General features: G+C 43.9%; 1 protein-coding gene across 1 annotated transcript in view; it reads right to left on the bottom strand.

The window, feature by feature from the left end:
• neurl1aa (neuralized E3 ubiquitin protein ligase 1Aa) overlaps nt 1-24,822 on the bottom strand; it is a gene marked incomplete at both ends in the record, with an annotated part of 49,060 nt that overhangs the window by 615 nt on the left and 23,623 nt on the right. The window contains 2 exons of the mRNA XM_083978430.1: nt 1,497-1,646; nt 14,849-15,580. Of these exons, the coding sequence (XP_083834556.1) occupies nt 1,497-1,646; nt 14,849-15,580 (882 nt within the window). The remainder of the gene's footprint in view (nt 1-1,496; nt 1,647-14,848; nt 15,581-24,822) is intronic.

The raw sequence follows: 24,822 nt of genomic DNA, 5'->3' as shown, positions 1-24,822 counted from the left end.
TACATGACACCACTGAACTCATATAGTGTACAGTATAAACAGTATAAACTTTATGTTTTTGCATGTATTATACAACAAGTAGTTCCGACCAAGCAATCTGATTGGTCAATAAGACATTTAGAACGTGCTCAAATCAGCATTACAGCACGGCTGACTCATCACTGAAAATATTACTTCGCCATGTCATGCTGTTTATACATTTCCATGGCAACATGGATTTTTCCCCCTTTATTTAAGAAACGTCATTTATTACTCGTGAAAATAAATCACAAACTACACTGACCTCCTGTAGGGTGTTCCTGACAGCTGCAAAAGTCACATTTATAGGACAATAATTTAATTTTTTTTGTTAATATATTGTAAACTTCCCCGTTACAGCCGAGAGGACACACACCCTCTCGGGTAATATTGCTTAAATCACTCACCAACTCTGAAACAGCAAAAACACGAAGTTTATATACTGTTTATACACTGCCTGTACACTATGAGTTCAGTGGTGTGTCATAAGGATTCCAGTCATGTACCATAGATATTTGATTGTTTTTTGAGTGTTTGTTGTGGTTGAAAGAACAATGGGTTTGCGTTGTCGCTGTCCCTAGCGCCGTCTAGCCATGGTGTAACTCCGGTTTGCCTGCATCAATTTCATGTTTTTTGCTCCCCCAACACTGGGTGACCATCAGGACAACGATTTAGGGGTCAAAAATGACCGAAATTCTCCTTTAACCACTCCTCTACTATCTTTATTACTACATTTCACTACTTTGTTATAGAACATTTAGGGTTTATGCCAGAAAAGTTATGAGGCTCTGCAGCTGGACTTATCTCAGCTCTGCCCTAGACCAGGCCAGCACACTCAAACAGAGGTGCAGTACAGGGCAGGTAGTCTGCCTGACAAGGCCAGTGGAACCTTTATGGATTTTTTGACCACTGGGGAGGCCCATCAGGATTTGTCCCATTGGCAGCGGCCCAATGGCTGTGGCTGCTGCTCTAATGGTATTACAGAAGATGAGGTGCACGCTGGCTGCGCCTCATCGACCTGAGGCTGGGGGGTACTCAGAGTGTTTTAACCAACGCTTTGGCCCAGACGTGGCTCAGCTAATGCCCAGTCGGCTGCCAGACTCGGAGCGTCCTGATGGAAACACTATCGATACCTCCCTCCACCCACTGAGAAAATTAGCTAAACATGGAAACAACATCCAGCTTAATAAATGAAGTGAATCTAAATTGCAGTTCAGTCCGACTATCAGGAAAACAACCTCCAAAAGCAGAGCCACGGTGCATCAGGCCCATTTCACTGTATGTGACATAATAGCATGTGCTAAACACTTTCCATGCTGCAGCTGCAGCAGCGGTGGCACCACAAAGTGTTGGCCATTGTTCCTCACTACTGCAGGATGACATCTGCTCACTGTCCCATAATGACTCCCATTCAGTCCCCTGTGGGGTGATTGATTCTCTGCCTCTGTAGCAGCAGCTCCTTATCGGTGTGTACCTACCCCCTGCTGAGCTGCAGTAAGCGGCAGAGCACAGACCTCCGTTCAGGACCGGGTCGGAACTCCCACTGCCCAGGACACTGGGGTTGTGTGGGGAGGAGGAGGGCGAGCTGGGGTTGGATGCGGCCCGCGGGTCCCCAGCATGAGTGGAACCTATAGTCAGAGCAGATAAAAGCAAATTTAAAAAAGTTAAGATAGTACTGGAATTACAGCAGAATTAGCCATTACTGGTCGACTTCAATGATCATCAAAATACAGACAGACTTACATGGTGCCAGTATAACATGGTCCAACTCTATACAGATAAGAGGAGAGTAGCAAATGAGGGAGAGGGTATTAAAAATGCAGGAAGTGGCCTTTAATGGCCGTGGCACGGCATCAGCTGCCTCCTGCTACAGGACCATTAAGAGGATCCTTCATTACGCCGGCTTTAAACTGCGCCCAACAAAGCCAGCATAACGTTCCCCCTGTGAATGACTTTCAGATAGCATACTATCAGAAATGAAGCACCATGGGTCTCCCGTTTCTACGGTGATACCACATAAAGGTGCAACATTCCCACCATGAGCATACAGTATACAAGAGATAAAACCGCACAAGTTATTACAGGCTTTTCTCATAGAGGACGTCTTTTTTCCCATTTTGTATCATGATGCTATCTCAGTTAACAGTGGGACAGACGATGAACTAGAACATGATTTGATTTTTTTTTTTCCTTTCGCTTTCCAGGCATTACATTTATAGCCAAACGAGCAGAGTGAGCACTCCAATTTGGGAGAGCACAGTCATTTTATCCCTGCGTACATATTCATCACTGACGAGACGAGCTCTTCCCCCTCCTTTTTTTTAGGAAAGAGTATTTCAAAAGGACGTAGCTCCTCCATTCTCTCCACATCCTATCTTTACACAGTGTTCATGGAAATGGAAACAGGAATTCCAAGGACATGTTCAGGAAACGTGGGTTAGACACTTAGAGGCTGCTATGACTAACTAGACTTTGAGTCATTCTTGTCACTTCAGTTGAAGGTGTGACTGTTATAGTTTTTAATATTAAAAATGCATAAAATAAAATGAACTTGATTTTTTTTTATCATCAATCAATATCAATATATTTTCAATTGAAATAAAGGATGAGAAAATTTTGTTTTCAAATGAAGTCATTTTGTCCATTCATTTTGAATTCTCCAACACTGTGAAATTTTTTACATTACCATACCCATTGGGTTTTCTGCCTCCCCGTCCTTGTCATTTTCTTTATATTCCTATTTTAACTCAAATAAAACTACTACAACTAATAACACAAAGACGGAGCAAAACTAATTAGTGCAGCTTCAAAACCTCCATATTATTAGAAAATGCAGTAGCAGCAAAGCTATGCAATATTTTGTGTTTATTAAATAAAAGACTAAAGCTTTATGAGTTGTTTCCTGAAGCCAAGTCACACTAATGCTTATTGAATGCTCGGCCATTTGAAATAGCTTTAATAGTTTACTATCACCAGTTCAGCACAGACACCAAAACATCCAACAAATTAAGATGCAAATTAGCTGTCTTGCAGTGCAAGCATATAACCATCCACCCATCAAATGTTTTGCTGCTTCTCAATGTAAATGCAGATTACTTTAATTACCTTCCCTGAAGCCTGCTCTCAAAAAGTAGCACACGAACAACTGCAACAGAAATAGCTGCTGCGTGCGCATTAGATATTAAACGGTCCTATTCTGGGAGCTGCATGGTTCCACTGTGGTGAATCTTTACTGAGAATCTCGCGTTTCATGGTGCATCTGATGTATAAACCGGGGTCATCTGGTGTGGCGGAGCCAGCGTCAACACTGACCAGCAACATCATGATGACAGCCCCCGCACTAATGATGTCCCAGCAGTCTGCCAGGCTGCAGCTCTCTATTGCCATCTAGCACCAGCAGTCTGATCAATCCATCTGACGCCCTGGGCCGACAACCAGAGCCCCCGTGTCACCGTATAGGGCCCATGCAGCCCGTTATGTGTTATTGGAAACTGCCCCACAAATTCCGGGTCATGCACCGCACCAGTGTTTTTGTCGGTGTTGATGTGCCGTCATGTCACTGCTACTCACCACCGCTCTATATCAAGAACTGCTTTTGTTTGCAGAGCAGGGGTTGCCCCGGTGCTCCCAAGCCCCTTGGTGCCTTGAAGTGTATGCGTGTGGTGTGCATGATCTATAATTAATATACAGGGTGTAACATGATGTAACAGGTCACCGTGAGTGAAGACATTTTTAGCAGAGGAGGCCCCATTACAGTATACTTATGCACATAGTATGGCTAAGCATGAAATGGGCAACTCAGTCTTTATGTACTGTATACTGTAGCTACAACACCAACAACAAATGTAAGTAAACAGAATAAACAGACTTAAAGGGATAGTTCAACATTTTGGTAAATTAGCCCATTGCCATAATCCCTATAGTCATAGCAGTAGGTTTGTAACCTTTAATTGTCGGTGCAAGCTGTTTTTAGAACGGCGGAGCAGAACCGTGAGCTGCTCAGAGCTACGCTACGGAGGCTAATGGAATTTCTTGGTTTCCCTCATCAAACTCATCAAATACACAATCCAACAACTCCAAAACGCTCTGGTGGACAAGTTGTGACTGGGACATTCACCATGCTATGAGATAATAACAGAACGTTATGAGACGGAGTTGTTTTCAAGGTAAATTCATGCAAAACCGCTGATGCAAGCAGTCTCTGAATTTGCCTCTAAAACAGCTGGTAACGTTCTGTTATTATCTCATAGCGTGGTGAATGTCCAGGTCACAAAATGAACTATATCCCTTTAGAGAAATCACAGAATACCCTGACTACCAACGCCAAATAATGTCTGTGTTTATGAGAAAATATATTTTCTATGGTTTGGCTGATCATCTAACCACTCTGTTTAGAGGAGAAGCCCACAGTAAACACACACATGGTGATGCCAGTCATCTCAGAGCACAGGGAAACCAACAACACACACAACAGACAAAAGCTTAAACTGTGAGGGGATGTTTACAACTAACAGTTTCTTCATTTGACTTCATTCTCTCCTTCAGGTCTAAACATTGCATATTTGTTATGTACATACAGCTCACCTGCTATGAAACCATATAGGCAAGGCAAGGCAATTTTATTTGTATAGCCCACAGTTTGTCTCAGAGGGCTTTACACAGCATCACAACAACATCCTCTGCTCTTAGACCCTCACATCCACATCCAAGAGGGGAAAAATTATAGTATAAATCTGTGCAAATGTATTTTCTGATACAGTCTAACAAATTCTTTCCAGCTATTGCACTGTTTCCGTCGTGTTCTATCAGTTTTCTTTCCTGTGTATTATTTTCCTTGTGTGTGTGCTTGTCTACATCAGTTCAGTCTAGTGCACTGACCTACTGGGAACCCATTAAAATGGAACAATATCTTTTTGTTTTCATCTTCTAGTCTTGTCCACTTCAACACAGACTGACTTATTTGCTCTGTACCTCGTTTTATTGTAAAGATTTTAAGGAATAAACAGGGATGGTTACAACTAGATGTCAACTTGTTTGTTTTTCCTGCTTTTAGGATTTAAGCTGTGACCACTTATGGGGGTTCTAATGCTGCACAAACACACAATAATGTAATAAGATATCCTAGCAGCCAAGAGAAATTACCCTGTATGGACTACACATCATTCCATGATAATCACGGGCCCTGTTGTAGCCTGAGTGGTTCCCCTGTAGAGCTGAAACCATCTCTCCCTGCTAATCCCCCTGGCAGGCGGGGCAGCTCCCACCCAGGGCAGCTGAGGCAGGATCTGTGGTGCCCAGCCCTGATCCCGCCTGTTCCCCACTAGATTAAATCGACCTGTGTGAACAGCTGTGAGAGCCGCGGCTCGCAGCTCTGATGCCCTGCTATCCACTTCTATCCATTTGTCTAATCATCCGCCCGTCTACTCTGCACATCTATGGAGGGAGCCTCTTCCTTTTAAAGCATGGGAGCTATGTGGAATATGTGACAAGGCCAGATGGGTGGGGCCGGGGCCGGGGACTGGAGTGTGTTTGAGTGTGTGAGGATGGGATCCCCTTTTTTACAGCCCCTGCAGGCTTGTGTGAGTCACAGGTTTTGGTCGTTGGTCACAGTACAACTTAAAGGACAATTCCAGGCCAATTCAACTCGGGGCTGTATTTTCCTAACATTTTAGGTCTAAAAGAAGAAATCTTAAGATTTTCAGTTTAATTGCTCCTGTTTTGCGGTAGTTGTGTCTGTCCCCGCATCGCCACGGCAGCGATGAATGGGAGCGGATGGAAGTTCCGCTGCTTAGCCTGTTTATCCCTCAAAGCCGCATTTTTTTTCCACAGACAGCATCAGGTGGCTACTCAAACATGCACCAAGAAGTTTTTTTACTTCAAGCAAGTCAAGAGTTGATATTCCTGTGTTTATGACACAAACGGGAGCTTCCGACTGCACGTAAACACACAGAGCGCATCAACTTGGGTCTCGCGCAAGACTTTAAATTAAATCTAGTAGATCTATGTCGGCTTGCTTGAAGTAAATAAACTTCTCGGTGCATGTTTGAGTCGCCGTCTGACGCTGTCTGTGGAAAAAAATTGCGGCTTTGAGCGATGTAAACAGCCTAAGTAGCGGAACTTGCATCCACTCCCATTCATTGCTGCCGTGGCGATGCGGGGACAGACACAACTACCGCAAAACAGGAGCAAATAAACTGAAAATCTTCTGATTCCTTCTTTTAGACCTAAAATGTTAGGAAAATACAGCCCCGAGTTGAATTTGCCTGGAATTGTCCTTTAAAGAAGCAATTGAAAGAAAGAATGGAGAGGAGGGAACGGGCCTTTACAAATGGTTTACATCTACATGTCCTTGGTTAAACGCTATCCTCCAACACAAACCATTTCAAAATGGGTGGCTGTTAATTAGATTACAATCTCTTTTGCTGGGGGCCATCACAACAAAAGTGCACTTGGGCTGTGTTGTTGTGTGTTTAGATGGGATGAGAGGAGAAGCAGCCCAGACAGGTTGTAGTTTAAGATCAGAGCCGCTGTGCTGCATTAAAAGCTAATTGTCTCTTTCTTGCCTGTGGTGGAGATATTATCATAAGAGACTAAAGAGCTTGTTTGGAGAGAGGACATGAGCTGGTTATCTTTTCACCAGTGTATGTATGCTTCCATGTACGGGCGGCACAGAAAGGTAGGAGGGGGAAAAGATAAATAGCTTGAATATTTAGAAAATAGCTCTGAAATTAGAGGCAATGATTGGGAGAAACTGGATTTTCATTATTTACCTGTGCAGCAGCAGCAGAAAATGTCAACTCGCTTACAAATCAATGCAGTAAAGAAATAATAAAAACAGAAATATGATGAGCACAAATCAACAACCAGAGTGTGAAATATTATGGTCTGTCTCTTCTGTAAGGTTTCCCGTGACTGTGAAATTATTTAAACCTTATAGAACAAACGCACAGCCAATATGCTGAGTTCATCATTCAGTTCACACAGCTCACAGGGATAAACAGCCATATCTGAAAGTTCTTTTTCTTTTTCTTTTTTTGTTGTTTAACCAATGGCATCATTTTCTCCTTGACAATCTTATTTAAAATCTTTTTTTTTAATCTCTCTTACTTGTTTTGGCTTTATTGTGACACTAAAGCTCTCTGGCTACATGACAGCAGCAGTGCCTTCTACCTTACACCTTAGATGTGCCATAACAAATCCCCTGATGTGTTGTTTTCTACATATATTAACGCAGGGTAGAGCATTCCATATATATTTTTTTGTTTTCTTTTTTCTTTGAACCTCTTGAGTTCATGTCTCTCTCTCTCTTGCGCATACACACACACAAACACACACACACAGTTCTGAACACAAAGACTCAGAGAAAGTTAAGTGGAGCATACACATGAGAGAGAATAGGCAATTATTACTATATAGCGCAGAGATATGATCGTGTCATCGCACGCTACCTTTTATACTTATTGCAGATGACTAGCGGATCTGTGTGTGTGTGGGCTTGTATGGATGTCAGTGTGTATGCTTGTGTGTCAGACGCTGCAGCAGGAATACATATGTGATAATTGGGGGGATAGAAACAAAGAGAGGAGCTGAGATGAGAGAGGACGAGGAGAGGAGAGGAGTGTGGCAGCTGCATTGTCTGAGGATGTGGGTGGTGAGATGTTTCACTTGAGCATGAGTGCGCTGACATTTTAATGGAATACATGCAAAGTGGGTCAGTGGATGGGTGTCCTACTTCCGTACCACGAGGCACAAGGTCCTCTCAATATCTCACTTTCAAAGTTCAAGTGTCAGCTATACTGTTTTCAGTTTTTGAAATTCTTTTTCTTTTTTTTTCATTATTCTTCATTTATAAACAGGATAGATTGCTCTAAAAGTCATTGGTCCTCCACAGAAAAAATCAAATCCTGTGACTTCGTGTCACTGAAATGTCAAAATTATAATTGACCACTTTTACTTTAGGTCATAACTGCAGACTAATGATCTAATTGATCTCTTATAATCACCCACTTCTCCTTTAGATGAAGGTAACGACCTTATCATCACTTTTCTACCTGCTTCACCTGCACATTGAGATTAATCCAAGAGATATACTTTACATTAAAGGGCCCATAGACGTGAGTATGCTATGGTGAAAGATTTTAGGGATACTCATAATGATGACTCTGTCTCTTTTACATATATTGGTATAAATCATATCCTTTAACCTCTGGAAGAGGAGACAGACACTCAACCAAAAAGAAAGCTGGTGGATCCATAAGATCCAGGCTTTGGTGTTTCCTAATCTGAGTGACACTAGGCTTTATGCAGCACTCCACTACTTCCTGAATTTAAACAAGCTCCTTTATTTCCTGTCTTAGATTATTGGACAAATTGATTAATCCAGGTGTGTCTGGCCAATGTTGTGCCTACTGAGGTCAGAGTCAGGCACACCTGGATTAATCAGTTTGTCCAATAATGTCAGACAGGAAATAAAGGAGCTTGTTTAAGTTCAGGAAGTAGTGGAGCTCTGCATAAAGCCTATTGTCTGTAAATGTTTCTTATGTTTCAGCATATGATTGTCAGGATATGTGTGTTTTTTCGGAGACGGGTTCATTTGGAAGTCCTCACCTGGCGGTCCAATGGCCTGAAGCTGCTTCCCTCACCAGCTGTTTGTCATCTGACTAATTGTCAATCTGTATTATTTGTGTTGTGATGTTCTTTCAGTGTTAAGCCCTGATGAGGTTGGCTGATTTGATCTGTTCCATTATGAACAAGCATTTTGATTAAAGCTTTTTTAACCTTGGGTTCACCCTTTTTCTTATTCTTGTGATTTTTTTTATCTGAAGAGCATCTTCTCATCATTTTCATTAACTGGTGGAGAACGCTGCTGATTTCTTGTTGTTTTTCTTATTCTTTCATAAAAAGATGTAATTGGGATTTTAAGAACCAAAAACCACCTCAGTGTAGTTTTACATCTCTCTCGGGCTTCTCTCTGGAGCTTGAAGAACATACAGTAACTGTCCACCTTGCATATAGACATACAATACTGATCCTGAGACAATGAAGTCTTTGTATCATATAGAAGACATCTCTTGAAACATACTATAAGAATTATTTCCCCTGCCACTGCCACTAATAGAGCTGATGCAGTATCAGTTTCATCCCATGCCCTGACTCTGTTAGCTGACCTGAGCTACCCTGCTGTATTTGTTTAAGCATGCTTGTTCCCATTAGAAAGCCCCATTACTTCCTTCTTTGTTTGTAGTGAGAGGCCTCTGTGATGACTGCTTTATCTCACCATCCTTTCGAGCAGAAGCCCAGTGGGAGAGCCATGCAGGCTTTCAAGTTTAACATCCCTCACTCCAAGTGGAAGGCACGGCTCATGTTCGCTTTAATTGAAAGCTAAATTGGTCTCCAGTCAACACAAAGCAATAGATTACGAGTTGCTACGGCGAGATAAGAGGCCGCTTCCTAATTCGAAGCAGCTGGAATGTAAAGATGATTCACACCTCAGTTGGAATTCCAAGATGTGCTCCGATAAGGAAGACGGGCCCTCGGACCTGCTTCATTGTTCTGCTATTCCTGTTTTGTTGTGCGGTCAAGGCTCTCTGGTTTCAGTAAATAATTGTTAGAAACATACACACTGTCCCTGGGCGGTCTGCTCTGCACAGCTGTGGAGCACTAAAGGCAATTTAATGGTAAAGTAAGTGATAACACAGGATCTGCTCACTGCACCATCAAGACTTCGGGGCTTGCCGATCTGAAGGTAAGGAGGTACAGTAAACCCAAGCTCTGTCATTTTGGCATTTTCATGAACTGATCACTGACAACTTCTATAAACATGTCAGCACTTTATTGAGGCTCAGTGTGATTTGTATTGACATGGCTGTCATGGTTTGCTTGTTGGTTGATGTTAAGTGGGTCATGCTGTGAGAGCACACATGATGAGCCCAGGTCTGACAGGCAGGGAGGTCACTTGGGGGATATATGAATTTCAAATGAGTATAGTGTAACTTTATGTATCTATATGTGATAAGAGACAGGTAGAAGCCTTGTATTAAAGGTACCATCCCGGGCGGCTCATTTTGTGGCAAAAATATAAAAATCTGAGTATATCGGTTAAAGCAGAAGTAAGGTGAATGTTTGTGTTAATAGAAGTCTTAAATAGTTCTATCTTCCGACAGCAATCACTTCTATAGAGTGTTTGGTCTGAAACACGGGTCTGTCAGTCACTCTGCTCTGCTGTAAGCCGAGGAGAAAACTTTCCTTGTATCCTACAACCTTTATCCAATGAGGAGAGAGAACGGCATAAAGGGGCGGTCCTCTCTGTGTGCGCAGCCAAGGGATGCGCGTGAATGTGGTGACGTAGGGACGAGGGCGGGGACTGCTTACTCCATCTGCTGACAGGAAGTTAGCCAAAACCAACGGATCGCTTACTTCTGCTTTAAGTATTAGACAGTAATCGATGACATAAGTGATTTGACATATCAATGACGAAATTTGGTCATCTGTGTAAGGAGTAGCGGCTAAAATTTGGCCGACCAATCAAATTAGTCTCAGACAACTTTGGTTGGATGGCCCGTCTGTCAGTCAACGTGCACGCTGTTCTGCACATGCGCTCTAGTATGCAAGCACTTTGATTGTAGCTACACTTTTTGACAGCACATCACAGCCAGATAGCTCGCAGCTAGCAAGCTAGGCATTCGTCATCATGGCACAGCCGAAGGACCAGCCGGACCTCCAACTGCACCTCCTAGTCAACCACAACCACCATCCAAAAAACCTAAAACTTTTATTGAAAGAGTATGAAAGACCGTCAGAACTATGTAAAAATTGCAAATGCTACACAAGTTTCCCTGGGCAGAGTAGCATTTGACAGCTGGAGAGAACTAAAGAAGCTTAAAGGTTTTTAAAACCGACGCACAAGTAGCGATGTTTCTGTTAGACTGGTAACTTTTCTTTCTTCTCTTTCTTTCTGTGTGAATGCTTTAACCTTACATTGACAGAAAGTATAACATTAGTCCATGGCAGTAACTGTTAACGTAACGTATTCTCCGACCATGTAGCAGTAACGTTAGCCTAATGTTAGCTTTTCACTTCTGGTGATTCCTGATTGGATGGAGGGGCGGGTGTGCAATTCGAAAAAAAATTAAATAAATCATTAGTCCAGTAAATCCAGCCGCCCGGAATTGTACCTTTAAATCTGTCCCTCTCTCTCTCTTTCTTGCGTGTCTAGTCACAGCTGATGTTGTTTCCCCTTTAACCTCTTTTAACCTGCACTTCCCTTTTCCGCTGCTGTCTGTGAAGAAAAGCAGGATGTATTTATAGATGCTCCTTCCTCCACGGACAAACACTTGTGACACCTTTGAAAGGCTGCTGCTGTTTTGCCTGTTAAGTGCTGTGTTAACATAAGAAAACCTTTACTGCTGCATTACACGGGCTGACAGAGATGGTGTCTTTTTGCTGTCAGGCCTCCGCTGTACCTGAGCGAATGTAGAATAATAACTTGTTTTTCAAAAATGACAGTTTTAATAACATCTTGTCTGCTCTGGTGCATTCGTGTGGCCTTGTGTTTTAAAATCTTTTGCCAATTTTCGTTGACACATGTGGGAGCAAGTGCCAGTCAAGAGTGGCATTCATGAAGACAGCCACTTGCCGAGCTGTCTTCCACTATTCATGCTCTTAAGTGCAGCCCCCCCACCCCAACCCCTCCTCTCCTCTACAGCTGCCTGCACTTTGTAGGAAGGCAATACATTTGGCAGGGCAAAATGAAGTGCAACGCCAGAAGTGCCACACCATCTTCTCCGCTCCCCTATCATTATCACTATTTAGGAAAGGGTAAACAAACCTCAGGTGTCCCGGCACACCGCTGGTAGGCAGAGTGTCCACCCCACAGAGACATCATGTCATCCCTGCTGTGTGCAGGTCACGGCCTCTCAGCCTCCCCGCCGCCTCTGCTTTCTCACTTCCTGTTTTTCATCCACAGTAAGCGGGGTCGGGACAGAGCATCTACATTTTCTTGCTAACACACAACCTCCTGCGCCACAGCACCTGGTCTAACATACAGGACAGTAAGTAGCTACAGTGCTCTTTTGCTTTCTCTCTGTGATGGCCGGCCGCAGCCACACATGTTACCTGGCTGGTGGGGTGGTGACTCCGGGAGGACAAAGGCACGGCCAAGAGCTGAACTGGGCCAAACCACCTGCTCTAATGTCATGGGGAGGGTTTGGGGTTGAGTTATTTGTGTTTTGTATTAGTTTAATGTGTTGCCTATTTTGTTCATCCCTTGCGTTTTACTTTGGTTTGCCCAAGCCAGTATTTAAGTTTCCTTTGTCTCTCATTTAGGAAGTCTGTTGTTTCAGTTGCACCTTATTGCCAGTTTATTTGTAGTTATATTAAAGCAGAAGTAAGCGGAATATTTGTGTTAATTTTTAACACATTATAAGTCTTAAATAGTTCTATCTTCCGACGGCAATCACTTCTATAGAGTGTTTGGTCTGAAACACGGGTCTGTCAGTCACTCTGCTCTGCTGTAAGCCGAGGAGAAAACTTTCCTTGTATCCTACAACCTTTATCCAATGAGGAGAGAGAACGGCATAAAGGGGCGGTCCTCTCTGTGTGTGCAGCCAAGGGATGCGCGTGAATGTGGTGACGTAGGGACGAGGGCGGGGACTGCTAACTCCATCGGCTGACAAGAAGTTAGCCATAACCACCGGATCACTTCCTTCTGCTTTAAGTTGACCTCTTTTAGGGGCCCTTGTCTTGAGTTGTGAGTTTGATTTTGCTGTTTCTTTGGGTAAAAAAACAAACAAACAAACACTTTTCTTTGAAATTGACTGTGTTCTGCTCCCTACTGCTTGGTCCCTGACACTCTCCCTTGACCCTTTAAATTGGGTCACAACTGTGCCTCTAATTTCCATAAGGGGCAAGGCAAGGCAGTTTTATCAGTATAGCCCGTTTTTACAAACAGTTTGTCTCAAAGGTCTTTACACAGCATCATAACAACATCCTCTGACCTTAGACCCTCACATCCACTGAGGAAAAACTCCCGGAAACTCTTTTAACAGGGAAAAACTGCAGAAACCTCAGGGTGAGCAACAGAGGAAGGATCCCTCACATGGTTTGTCTAAACTGCTCAAGCATTAGCACAAATACATTTCAACCCCAGGGAGTAGGTGAATTAAGCACGGGGGTCAGAGCTCTGACCAGCGCTGCACCCTGCCAGATGAAGATCATTACCCTGATGTGTAAGTTCCTGACCCTGGACTCTACACAGCGCTGGAAGAATACTTATTTCCACTAATTAATTACTCAGTCAAGTGGGAAAACATGTGGCCACAGAGAAAGTGACAGTCATTATCATGAATTACGAGGTCAAGGTGTAATGCACGAAAGAACTGCAAAATAAATGTACCCATAACATCCTATGGATGAGTTTTACACTGTCAACACTTCAACACAGTCTAACACTGTGTTGTGTATATACTGCTATAAAAGTTTAAAGGTAGGGGAGGAGATCTTTTTCTGGAGCATTTCTTACTGTATTGATTGAAATCCTCTTCACAACCCGATTGCAACCAAGTTTTTTTTTACAAAAATGAAAAATGTCAGTCACCTGTGGAACGAACAATCCTGTAAAAACGCCATCCAATCATTTTGAACGCCACGAACGAATTCATTAGATCACAATGCGTCTATCAAACTGCCACCTGCCCCTCCCGCCCCCCTCTGCATGTACCCCTCTATTAATCATGCGAATGCTCAGAGTCTTAAAAGATATACAACGCCAGAGCCAGGGCTAGTGCCAGCTTACTAAATTCAACGAGACAGTTGCAGCGATGTTACGTGATCCGGAGGAAGAGAGAAGTCTGAAGAAAGGGGCTCGGACTTTTGAATTGTGTATTTTCAAAATGCAGCCTGCTTGAACCATTTTTCCATGATCTCCTACTCTACCTTTCATAAGAAATATTAAAGGAATATTTCAACATTTTGTCAAATTTGCCCATTGCCATAATCCCTATAGTCTTCAGAGTAGGTTTGTTACCTTTAAAGGGATAGTTCAACATTTTGGCAAATTGGCCCATTGCCATAATCCCTATAGTTTTAGGAGTAGGTTTGTTACCTTTAATTGTCGGTGCAATCTATACTTAGAACGGCGGAGCAGAGCCGCAAGCTGCTCAGAGCTACGCTACGGAGGCTAATGGAATTTCTTGGTTTCTCTCATCAAACTTATCAAATACACAATCCAACAACTTCAAAACACTGTTGTTGTTGTGACCTGCACATTCACCACGCTATGAGATAATAATGGAACGTTACAAGACGGAGTTGTTTTCAAGGCAAATGCAGAGACCGGTTGCTGAAAAACTGCCCCCGACGGGAACGCACATCAGCGGTTTTGCATGAATTTACCTCGAAAACAACTCTGTCTGGTAATGTTCTGTTATTATCTCATAGCGTGGTGAATGTGCAGGTCACAACTTGTCCACCGGAGCATTTTGGAGTTGTTGGATTGTGTATTTGATGAGTTTGATGGGGGAAACCCGAAAATACCATAAGCCTCCATAGCGTTAGCTGAGCAGCTTGTATCTCAACCAGGCTAATCTAAAAACAGCCTGCACCGACAATTAAAGGCAACAAACCTACCCCTAAGACTATAGGGATTACGACAATGGGCAAATTGTTGAAAAATCCCTTTAAAGTAAAGTGCTACAGGTAAGGTTACATCTAGTGCTGTTCCTGTGATTCTATTAAATCTGCATTCAGACCAAACGTAGCTGTTGATCTCCTGTTTTCACACAGTTTGTCGACCCCCTTTCATTCAATATGATGTCAGGTGGTGCTTCCTTACCCAGGATCCTCAGCTGAGTCACAGCCCCATGAAGACCGAAGAACATCCAGAGTGGACGGGAGTTGTCCACACACACCTGCATGCCCACATTGGTGCCGTTGTGGCTGAGGATGACCTCCCCTTCCTGGTTGACCAAGAAGCCCAGGATGTCGCTGCTCTGGAGGGGGGTGGGCACCCGGCACACCGCCCAGAACTCCTTCCGGTCCACCAGAGCCTCCGGGTTGTAGGGCAGGTCGCTGGGGCGGAGCACCGCCGGGTCGCAGGACGTCACGCCGTAGGACAGGGAGCCGGAGCGCGCCGGGCTGGATTTGGTGACTTTGATGAAGACCGTCTCTCCGGTGCGCAGGGGCCGGTCGGTGAAGACCAGCGTGCGCTCCTCGCGCGCGTGCTCGGACCGCGCCACCGTCTGCTCGTCCAGCGTCTTGATGTGGGCGCCTCGCAGCTGGTGGAAGTGGAGGTCGCTCTCCAGGGCGGACGGCAGGAGAGAGGACTGCTGGGAGTTGAGGGAGTTCTGGGGGATGGGGCAGGCGGAGGAGGAGGAGGCCGAGGCCAGGTGGAGGGTGTGGCGGTGGTGGGAGTGGTTGTGAGCGTTGCCCCCGTCCTCCTGCTGCAGGTTGAGGTCACACAGGCTGACGGACAGGCGCGAGTCGTCCACCTCGTGGCGCAGGGAGGAGGAGCGCACCGTGGTGAAGGAGCGTGGGCGCAGGCAGTCGGGAGGAACGATCTCACTGCCTGTCGGGGGGAGGAGGGGGAGAGGAGGAGAGATGGAGAGAGAACAGTGGTTAATGGTGGTCTTACTCTGTTTTGCTTTGATTAGCAATTTGCCCGAGGCCTGTGGAGATGACGTTTACACTCAACTGAATCTCGATTGTGAGAACACAGTTCTAAGAAGGGCTGAATCTGCAGCTTGTCTGACAGCAAGATAATGATATAAGTGAGAGAGCAATTTATCTTCAAATGCACAAGTTAGTTCTAATTACGCAACTCTGTGGAAAACGGGTGTCAGGGAGAGAGAGTGTAAAATAAAATACAATGAAGAAGGTCGTTCCTTCCTTCCATGTCTGTTCGTACGGCAGCTCAACCATTATGCAGGTGGATAAAACTCTATGGTGTCAGCTCAGTCAAGTCAAATCAGTGTTTTTTATATGGAACAAAATCATAGCAGAAGTTATCTTAGGGCACTTTTCATATCAAGCAGGTCCAGACTGTATACTCTAACTCTCTATAATATTATTTACAGAGAATGGACATTCCCCCATGAGCAAACCCTCCCTTTTAACAGGTAGAAACCTGGGGCTCTGTGTGGACAGCTGTCTGTCTCCACTCACTGCTTTGAGAAAAGAGTGATAGAGAGAGACAGGGCCATACTGTACGTGTGTGGTAAAAAGTTTGAGTGAGAATTATAATGAAATATCCAGAGTGATGTCCTGTTGGTAGGAGACTGAAAAGCCAGAACAGGATGTGAACAGTGGATCCTCAGTTCTCCCTACACCCCATTCCACCACTAACCACATGTTGGCATGGCCTGAAGCAGTGAACGCCGGTTCAACTCCCGACTGAGACGGTCTCTACCACGTGTCTTTCCCTAGTCTCTCTCCCTGCTTTCCTGTCGAATAAGGGCATAAAATGCACAGAAAATAACTTTAAAAGAAGCAAAACAATGTACGCAGAGCATGTGTACTTCTACTTTACATGGACCAATTCCATCATTGGTGAAGGCCGCCCTACTGCAAGGTAATTGTTCATAGAAAACAAACTAATACATTCCTCTCTGTGGACAGCTGCTACATACAGTACAGGTCTGCAGGACAGAAACTGAAAGAAGGTCGGTTTAAATGACAAGTAGATCAGAATCCACTGGAAGATGAAGAGTCTATTGATTGCACAGTAATGTGGCAACATTTTGGAGAAATAATTTTTGAAAAGAGTTTATAGGAACTTTTATCTCACACATGGACAGAAACCAATTCAATAGAAATTGAAAATCCTTGTACGTATAATCAAAAATGAAATTAGAAACAGCATAAGAAGGAAATGTGGGCCTGATGACATCAGGACAGATGTGATGAAACACAGCAGCTCACAGCTGTGGCTCAGGCCCAGATCCAGTTGCTCAATCTCATTTTTCATTTCCCTAATATATGGGGACTTTTTCAGCTGCATTGATACCCAGATGATGGCCTTCCTTATGGAATGGTGTCTCTCAGGGCAAAAGGTCAACTCCAGCTACATTTATGAATGACTTGTCAGTTCTGTTGGAGCAATAAGGAAGTTCGTGTCCTGCTCTATGTTGATATCCTAGTGTGACTGTCACGTGCAAAACCAGGATCTCCTGGAGCAGCCTCATGAGAACTGGGACCTGGCAGTTGCCTTATAAAAAGCCCAGATCTCCCACAATGCTTTGAGAGCTGAGCCAGGCTGTTTGCCACTAATTCTTAACATTTAAAAAAGAACAATTTTGGTTACATCGCTGACTGAAATTTCAGGCACAATAAACCCAGGAATTGAACCCACAATAGGATTCCTGTTCCTAAGACTTTTACTGTTCAAATATCACCCAACACAGCTGAACATCAGAGCAGCGCTGCTTTCCAACCACTAATCAGACTAAACCGAATGATTAAATTAAGAAACGGTGCCTAGAACCTGCCTGGAACACTGGATGAATCGAATTACAAGTCAAAACAAACTTAATTGCTATCTGGCTGTCAACCATAAATATAAACCAGCAGAGTGTCTCTTCATTGTCAAGATACAAAGCAGAGACAGATCCTGACCAGATACAGACTCACAGAGAGAGTTCACCCTGTGAACCCATGGCTACAGAGGAAAGAGCTTATTGGTCCTATGAAATGTTGTGATGCTCCTTCTCAATATGTTTATTTTTTGTTTTGTTTTATTCTCATTTCATTATTGAATTATATATATCTTAACATACTGGCCACAATCTTCACCTCACACTCACGGTCAGACAGCACACTGAGTGGAAGGAATCTGAATTTAATTGACCTGAGTAAGAGGAGGGATAACAGGTTACCTTTCTGAAATTAAATTCAAAGCAGCTACTCAGAGTCTGCATCAAATTTGATTCCTTTCCTCAACAACATTTTCTTGTCTTCTAGATGTCTTTTTGTGTTTGTCTTTTTTTTTTTACAAACAGTTTGGCTCAAAGGGCTTTACACAGCATCATGAACTCAGACTGTCACATGAAGCTGTAAAAAAAAAAAGCTATATATCCTATGTAGCAATAGCAAAACTTGCCAATAGAATGCTGCATAAAACTGCTTTAAAACAAATTACAAGACACAGATAAAAAAATTAAAAAAACATCTGCCACAATGGACAGATGGAAAGACACAGTTCAATAGATACACCAAATGGAATATTGAATGTACAAAATGAGGGGCAACATGAAACTAGAGAATGCATTTCCTGAAGGAAATGCGGGTGAAATGTATTTGTATTTTGTAGTATATGAATATGTAATTGTTTTATTTTTCTTGTGTGTGTATATAGTATCAAAAGTAGGTATATATTGTATAAAAAATGTACATATGGGTGCTTCTTTCAATACATGCTGTAGCCTATCTCTATGGATGCATGTGTATGTGTGTGTTTGTGTGTTGCTTGTACACCATAGTATTACCGTACATAACCACTGATGTCTGCACTATGTCTTCAGTAGCAGGAATACAGGTCACATGCACACAAATACACAAATAACTCCACCTCTGATAAGCTGCCCTCAGGTTGCGTACTGTCTCATCCTACGCTTCGACACAGCTGTTCCAAATAACACCTCTAAATGTGCCCTCCCTCCCTCCCCCTCCCTCCCTGCCCCCTCCCCTCCAACCCCTCCTGGTCTGGTGCTGCATGGGTGTAAAATTAGCCTGGCATCCAGAGAGACCTCCTCTGTTACTCTGTGTGGGCTGGCGTTTGGCTTGTTTTGTGTGTGACGTATAGGCTACACACACTGAGAGACCCTCCTCAGTCAAATGAAGAGGTGGAGGAGTGGTGGTGGTGGAAGGGGAAGGAGGGGGGGGGGGGGGGGGGGGGGGCGATGGAAGATGAAAGACAGCGACCAGCCGTCTCTGGAGAGTTTCTCCAGTGCCGGTCAGCTACAGGCCTCTCTATCTGACCACAACCTGGTAGCCTGACTCCAGATAAACCTCTTAGCTTCAATTACCAGGACTGCGGGACAGGCTGCTCACTATATACTGACTGACTGCAAACTGCAGCAAGTGAAAACAGAGCAGCCAAGCCTCTTATGAAGCCCTCCCACAGCTCACAGGGACACAGGCCAAATGGAGATAGATTCATGGCTGCTCTAAAGTGAAGAGACAATTTGCTGGCCGAGATACAGTAAGACTGTTGTGACGTTTGCATTTCGTTCCTCAACATACTCTGAGCTGGATTGTGTTGGTAAGTAATAGTGGTGAAGTGGTAGAGGTATATGGTGAGATTTGTGTTTTATCAAGGGATCGATTTCATACCAGGATTGATACCAAGGTGGTCAATATTTAGCACAAGAAGTCAATTTTCTAAAATGTTGCAAACTAAAAAAAAACTAAAACCAAAATAATAATAAAATAAATAGTCAAAGCAATGCCTTTATAAATTGTTTCAAGGTTCAAAGAATTAATAAGTGTTTATCAGGATTTATCTTTTTACATTAAAAAATGTACATAAATCTGAACCAGTGTTCCAGGCCAGGGTTCAAAAGGGAAAAAAAGAAATTCTGCATTGACAATGAAAGATGAGGGAGAAGACGCAGATAATATATACTGCACTTCGATCAAAGAGCATGCATACAAGCTTATGTTTATGAAAACTTATAAGGGGAGGAGTAGTGACTTCAACTAGAACAACTACAACAAGATGCCTTTCAGTAGTTAACGTTCAACCAGCTTGAAGAGTAAGGTAACACCGGCTGTCCATTCCACTCCATCCATCCATCCATCCATCCATCCATCCATCCATCCATCCATCCATCCATCCATCCATCCATCACAGGGCTGACACAGAGATGAAGATGAACAATGCACCCACACCCACATTCACACCTATTGGTGATACAGTCACTGATCAACCTGATGTGCATGTCTTTGGAGTGTGGGAGGAAGTCAGAGAAACTGGAGAGAATACAGGCACAGGGAGAACATATAAGCTCAACTGGCCCGGGAATCGATCCCACTTTTCTTACAACTTTGGTTTCAATGAGTTGCAATGCATTCAATTCTATAGAATAAGAATGAACAGTCATGATCTGAGAGCTATGAATGACTTACAGTAAGGTTGAGTGTGTTATGAGTGGGACCTTGATACTAACAGCTCTCTGCCTCTAAATGAAGCCACTGGTGGAGGAGGCCCCACTCATACCATCATGGCTTCATTTGTTTCAGTGGGAGGAAGTGAAGATGCATCGTCCATCTTTTAAAACCATACTTCAGGTAGACCTATACATCACTAGTGAGACCGTATATCAGCAGAAGCAAGATATTCAGAGTTTCCATTTAAAATTTTTTTTTTTTTAAATTCAGTTGTTCACAGTGTTGCTCTGCTTTTGCATGATAATGAACACTGCCACTGAAATCACCTCATTTTGAGTCACATACATTCATTTGTCAAAGGTACAAGCTTGCATACATAAAAAAAAGAACATAACAAGTTAGTGACCTCTACAGTTTCATTTCTGTTATAGAAGCCATTACTGCAGTGCAGAGGCTAAAGATGACAATATAGTTTTCATCTAGGATCAGTTCATTTTTGGATTTTGGGGCACTTTTGGATGAATTTGGTAACTATAGCACGTATTTCACCTCCCAAAACAACAACAAACTTAACAAGGACCAAAGTTCATTGATATTTTTTTAGTACTACCTTGGAGGAGTGTTAACATCCTTCCAGAACCAAAGGCTTTCTCTGTGATAGTTTCCGATACTTGGTGCTACAGAAACATTTTTGGTTGGTACCAAAAAACTAGTAACGCGATAACCAAAAAAAAACAAAAAACAGCATGAAACAGCAGATGAAGAGCAGATTTATAGTTTTGGGGAGGAACGCAAACAATTTTAACTGGATGAAAATTAGGAGCACTATACTGTATGAGCCACCAAACATTTGAAATCATTTAACAGGAAGAGAAAATACGATTTGATGTAAGAATACTCAGATAATAAAACTTTTTTTTGACACAAATTTGGCAAAACTCAAGAGATAAGAATTAACATGGGGATACAGGATTAAAGCCCCGGGAAATATATTTTCAATTTCAGGAGGCCTTTAACTACATATCAACCTCTATGAAGTCGTATACCTCAGTCATCTTCAAAGACGGCGGCTGACATCAAGTACCGTGCCGCAAAATGTGTTGATCTGAACTGGAGACGACAGCGATCTCCTCTGTGTCTGATCTCCTGAGAGTGACATGTCTGATTTTCTGCATCATCAGTGCAATGCTGTCTGATGAGCCCTCGTACACTGTAAAGCTCAGATAGTATCGCCGCTGCCTCAAAGTGATGTCAGCCATCAATTAACGTTAGCTGCTAACCCACAACGTGGCACTTTGTGATTAATGTTTAATGGAACTTAGGGCTCTGTAATTGCGCTAATTGATTTTTCAGAGAGGCATAAAAGTGGGGAGGACAATGCCTTTGGTGTACGAGCTATAGCTCCCAGAGACTGCTAATCAACCATTAAACACCTCTCTGCTCAGAAGTGTGCAGCAGTTATAACAGTGAGTCCCCAGGCTAGCTGAGAACCACTAGCATGCCAACTCGGATTTCATCTCCTATTTGCTTGTGTTGTCGAATCCCCCCGACGGACTCTTGGCCTCTGCAAAAACCCTCAACCAGAACTCCGGGGACAGGCTGTGGGAACAAACTTAAGTTGTAATTTAACAGCTCAATCTGCCATGTAGTCCATTTCCTGACTTTATGGCATTTCCTCAGACAGAGAGCCATTTGCTGAGGGAAGACCTCTAATGAAGCAGAGAAACCTTAATGTGGCTCAAGGCCTAAATGTGGCTCTCGGATGACTGGGGAAGGCCTTTCCTTTGCCCGTTGAATGCGCAGCAGTCATGCTAACTGCTCAACCACAAACCGATTGCTATGCCAAACCGCCAGCGACCCGCTCGCCCTGAATTATTGAGGGATTTGAATGACATCACCGAATGAAATTGTGTGTGTGTGCCTTCCAGAACCGGCCATTTTCTCCGCTGCCCATCACTCCCCATCCAAAATTGGATTACGCCGGGACCGACTTTGTTGCAAGACCTCCGGGACATGCAGTGTGAGGACTGGAGCTGCAGAGAGGATGATGACATGTCTTCGGGGGGGATAACAGGGGATGGAGCAGGAACAGAGAGGAGAGGTAAAGCCGGGAAGGAAAGGATGGCTGCCTGTGACAATGCTGGATTTATGTTGAAAGGAGTTCGACGGAGCCTTCCAAAGAGCCACAAATCATCTTCCTCTCTCTCTCTCTGTCAGTCCGACTCTAACTCAAATGCAGAATGTGTGAACACAAACTCATACACACGGTAAATTGATTCCTCTAAAAAAATATAGTCTTTTATCAGCGATTTTCAAAAGGCTTCTCTGAGGGTTTATATTCCTTTTTATATCCTCTCCCTCTTCCTCTGCCTCTCTCACTTTTCAAAGAGGAGTCATTTCAAACCTATATTGGCTTGTGTGCCATGTATTCTTCTTTTTGCTTCTTCATTCATCAAAGGCTGGTGAGATGGGGGGCCGCAGCTGAACTGTATGTGCTCCTAATGCTCGTTGTTAGCTCGGAGGAATGAAAGGAGTGTGGAGCATTTACAGTGCATTTGAAAAAAAAAAAAAAGAAGCTTGAGTGTGTGCACTCAGTGTGTATGTGTGTATCTGCATGCGTCCGTTTGCGACCTCACCAGCTGCTTCCCGCTTATTGTGGTGCACCTGCGTTTTTTAAGTTGATACAGTCCCTTTGTCCTATTGGTCGCTTTCAAATCCACCAGTCACAGATGCTCTGTCCCATTGGCCAGGATTTTTTTTGCACTTTCACAGCAGCATTAAGCCGTGCTTGTGTGTGTGTTTGTGTGTCTGTTTGTGCTAAGTGTGTTTGCTTGCTTTGCTTTTTTTTTTTTTTTTTTTCTTTTTTGTAATGGGGCCATGCAAGATGCAGCTGCTGACACTGTGAGCCTGGAGGGGTTGAGGAGAGGTGGGGGGCATACGTCACCTGATTCCTCATTCTGATTGAATTTCAAATCAAATGTAGCACCTGTTGGGCTAAACCATTAATTAATTCATGCAGGAGGGGTGTGTGTGTGTGTGTGTGTGCACATTGCATTGTTTTCTCAGTTCCTTATTGGAGCATATTCAATCAGAATAATGAAGCACCTGTTGGGCTAATCCAGCGTAAATAGGTGCACGAGAGTGGCAGGTAGTGGGAGGGAGGAGGGCAGTGTACCTATTTTGGCCCACGTAGGCTTTGGCTCACACTGTAAATGTTTTTGATTAGGGAACAGCACAAAGCAGGTTAGCTAATGCTGTGCAGGGGGGTGGGGGTGGGGGGGTGGATAGAGGGAGAGGCTGGCTTAATGGCTTTGCTAGCCTGAGCAGATGGAACGTGCCAGGGGTTTGAGCCAGTGTTGTCGAAGTAGGGGGGTGGGGTGGTGGTGGGAGGGATTTACTCTACCTCAAGCACACAGGGTTTTATCTTTATCCATACTCTCTAGAGGGTTTCATCTGATGTCAGCAAAGGTGAAGAGAGAGCTGGAGCCGAGAGGAGACATGTGAAGAGAACTCTTATTAAGAATTGAAAGAGAGAAAGGAGGAGAGGAGAGGAGAGGAGAGGAGAGGAGAGGAGAGGAGAGGAGAGGAGAGAAAGGAGAGGAGAGGATAGGAGAGGAGAGGATAGGAGAGAAGGGGAGAGGAGAGGAGAGGAGAGGAGAGGAGAGGAGAGGAGAGGAGAGGAGAGGAGAGGAGAGGAGAGGAGAGCGGAGGGGAAGGGAGGGAGGGGAGGAGAGGAGAGGAGAGGAGAGGAGAGGAGAGGAGAGGAGAGGAGAGGAGAGGAGAGGAGAGGAGAGGAGAGGAGAGGAGAGGAGAGGGGAGGAGAGGAGAGGAGAGGGGAGAAAAGGAGGAGATAAGAGGAGAGTGGATAAGAGGGCATGAGATGAATATAAGATGGAAAGGGAACTGGTCAGCTCGGATCATCTGATTGAGGGAAGACGGTAGAGCAGGATATCCAGGGAGGTTTTGCCATGAACAGATAAACGTTGGTTCGTTGAGGGAGAAAGAGGCAGCGTACGTGTCAGTGACTGACTGGGGGATTAAGACACGAAGACTGAAGAGACCAAGATATAAAACAACTGACAGAGAGAGAGAGAGAGGGATTGTAGGGGAGAGAGATTGAGTCAGAGGGTCTTTGTGCTAGATGTTTGGGATGTTCTTTATTCCCTGGCACAGGCCCAATCCCTAGTCCCTGATCAGGCTGGGCAGCTTTGAACCCGGGGCTTTTGGAAAGAGCAGCAGGCTCCCAGGGCGACACATGGCCATAACAAAGAGTCAGGCAAAACACACACTAAGTCACAAAAGCCCTGTCCCTTAGGTCATCGCCATAATTCAAAATGTGCCGCCCCTTCTCTGCCAATCAGCATGCCAGCACCTCAGTGTTAATAACCTCCATCATAAGGTTCTTATATTAAAGCCGCCTATTTTATTCTGGTGCTCGAGCATGAGGAAGGGTGATAATAGGCTAATTTATTAGTGGGAGAGGGCTAACACTCTCAGCACACGCACATCAATCCCTTTCAATCATTCATATTTATAGAAAACTGGTACAAGACTTAAAGCTGCACTACTTCGGTTTTTCGTATTAGCAGTAGGTCAAGTCACTGTGTATAGTGAGTGCAGCAGGAGGCATTTTTCAATAAATAATATACACTACTGGCTCAGCACAATACAGCAGACAGTCAGTCACTAGGTCCTAAACACAGT

This window comes from Trachurus trachurus, assembly GCF_905171665.1.
Source record: "Trachurus trachurus genome assembly, chromosome: 1".
Taxonomy (NCBI): domain Eukaryota; kingdom Metazoa; phylum Chordata; class Actinopteri; order Carangiformes; family Carangidae; genus Trachurus; species Trachurus trachurus.
Note: the sequence above shows the minus strand (reverse complement) of the source record. Positions and strands in the feature narration are given on the sequence as shown.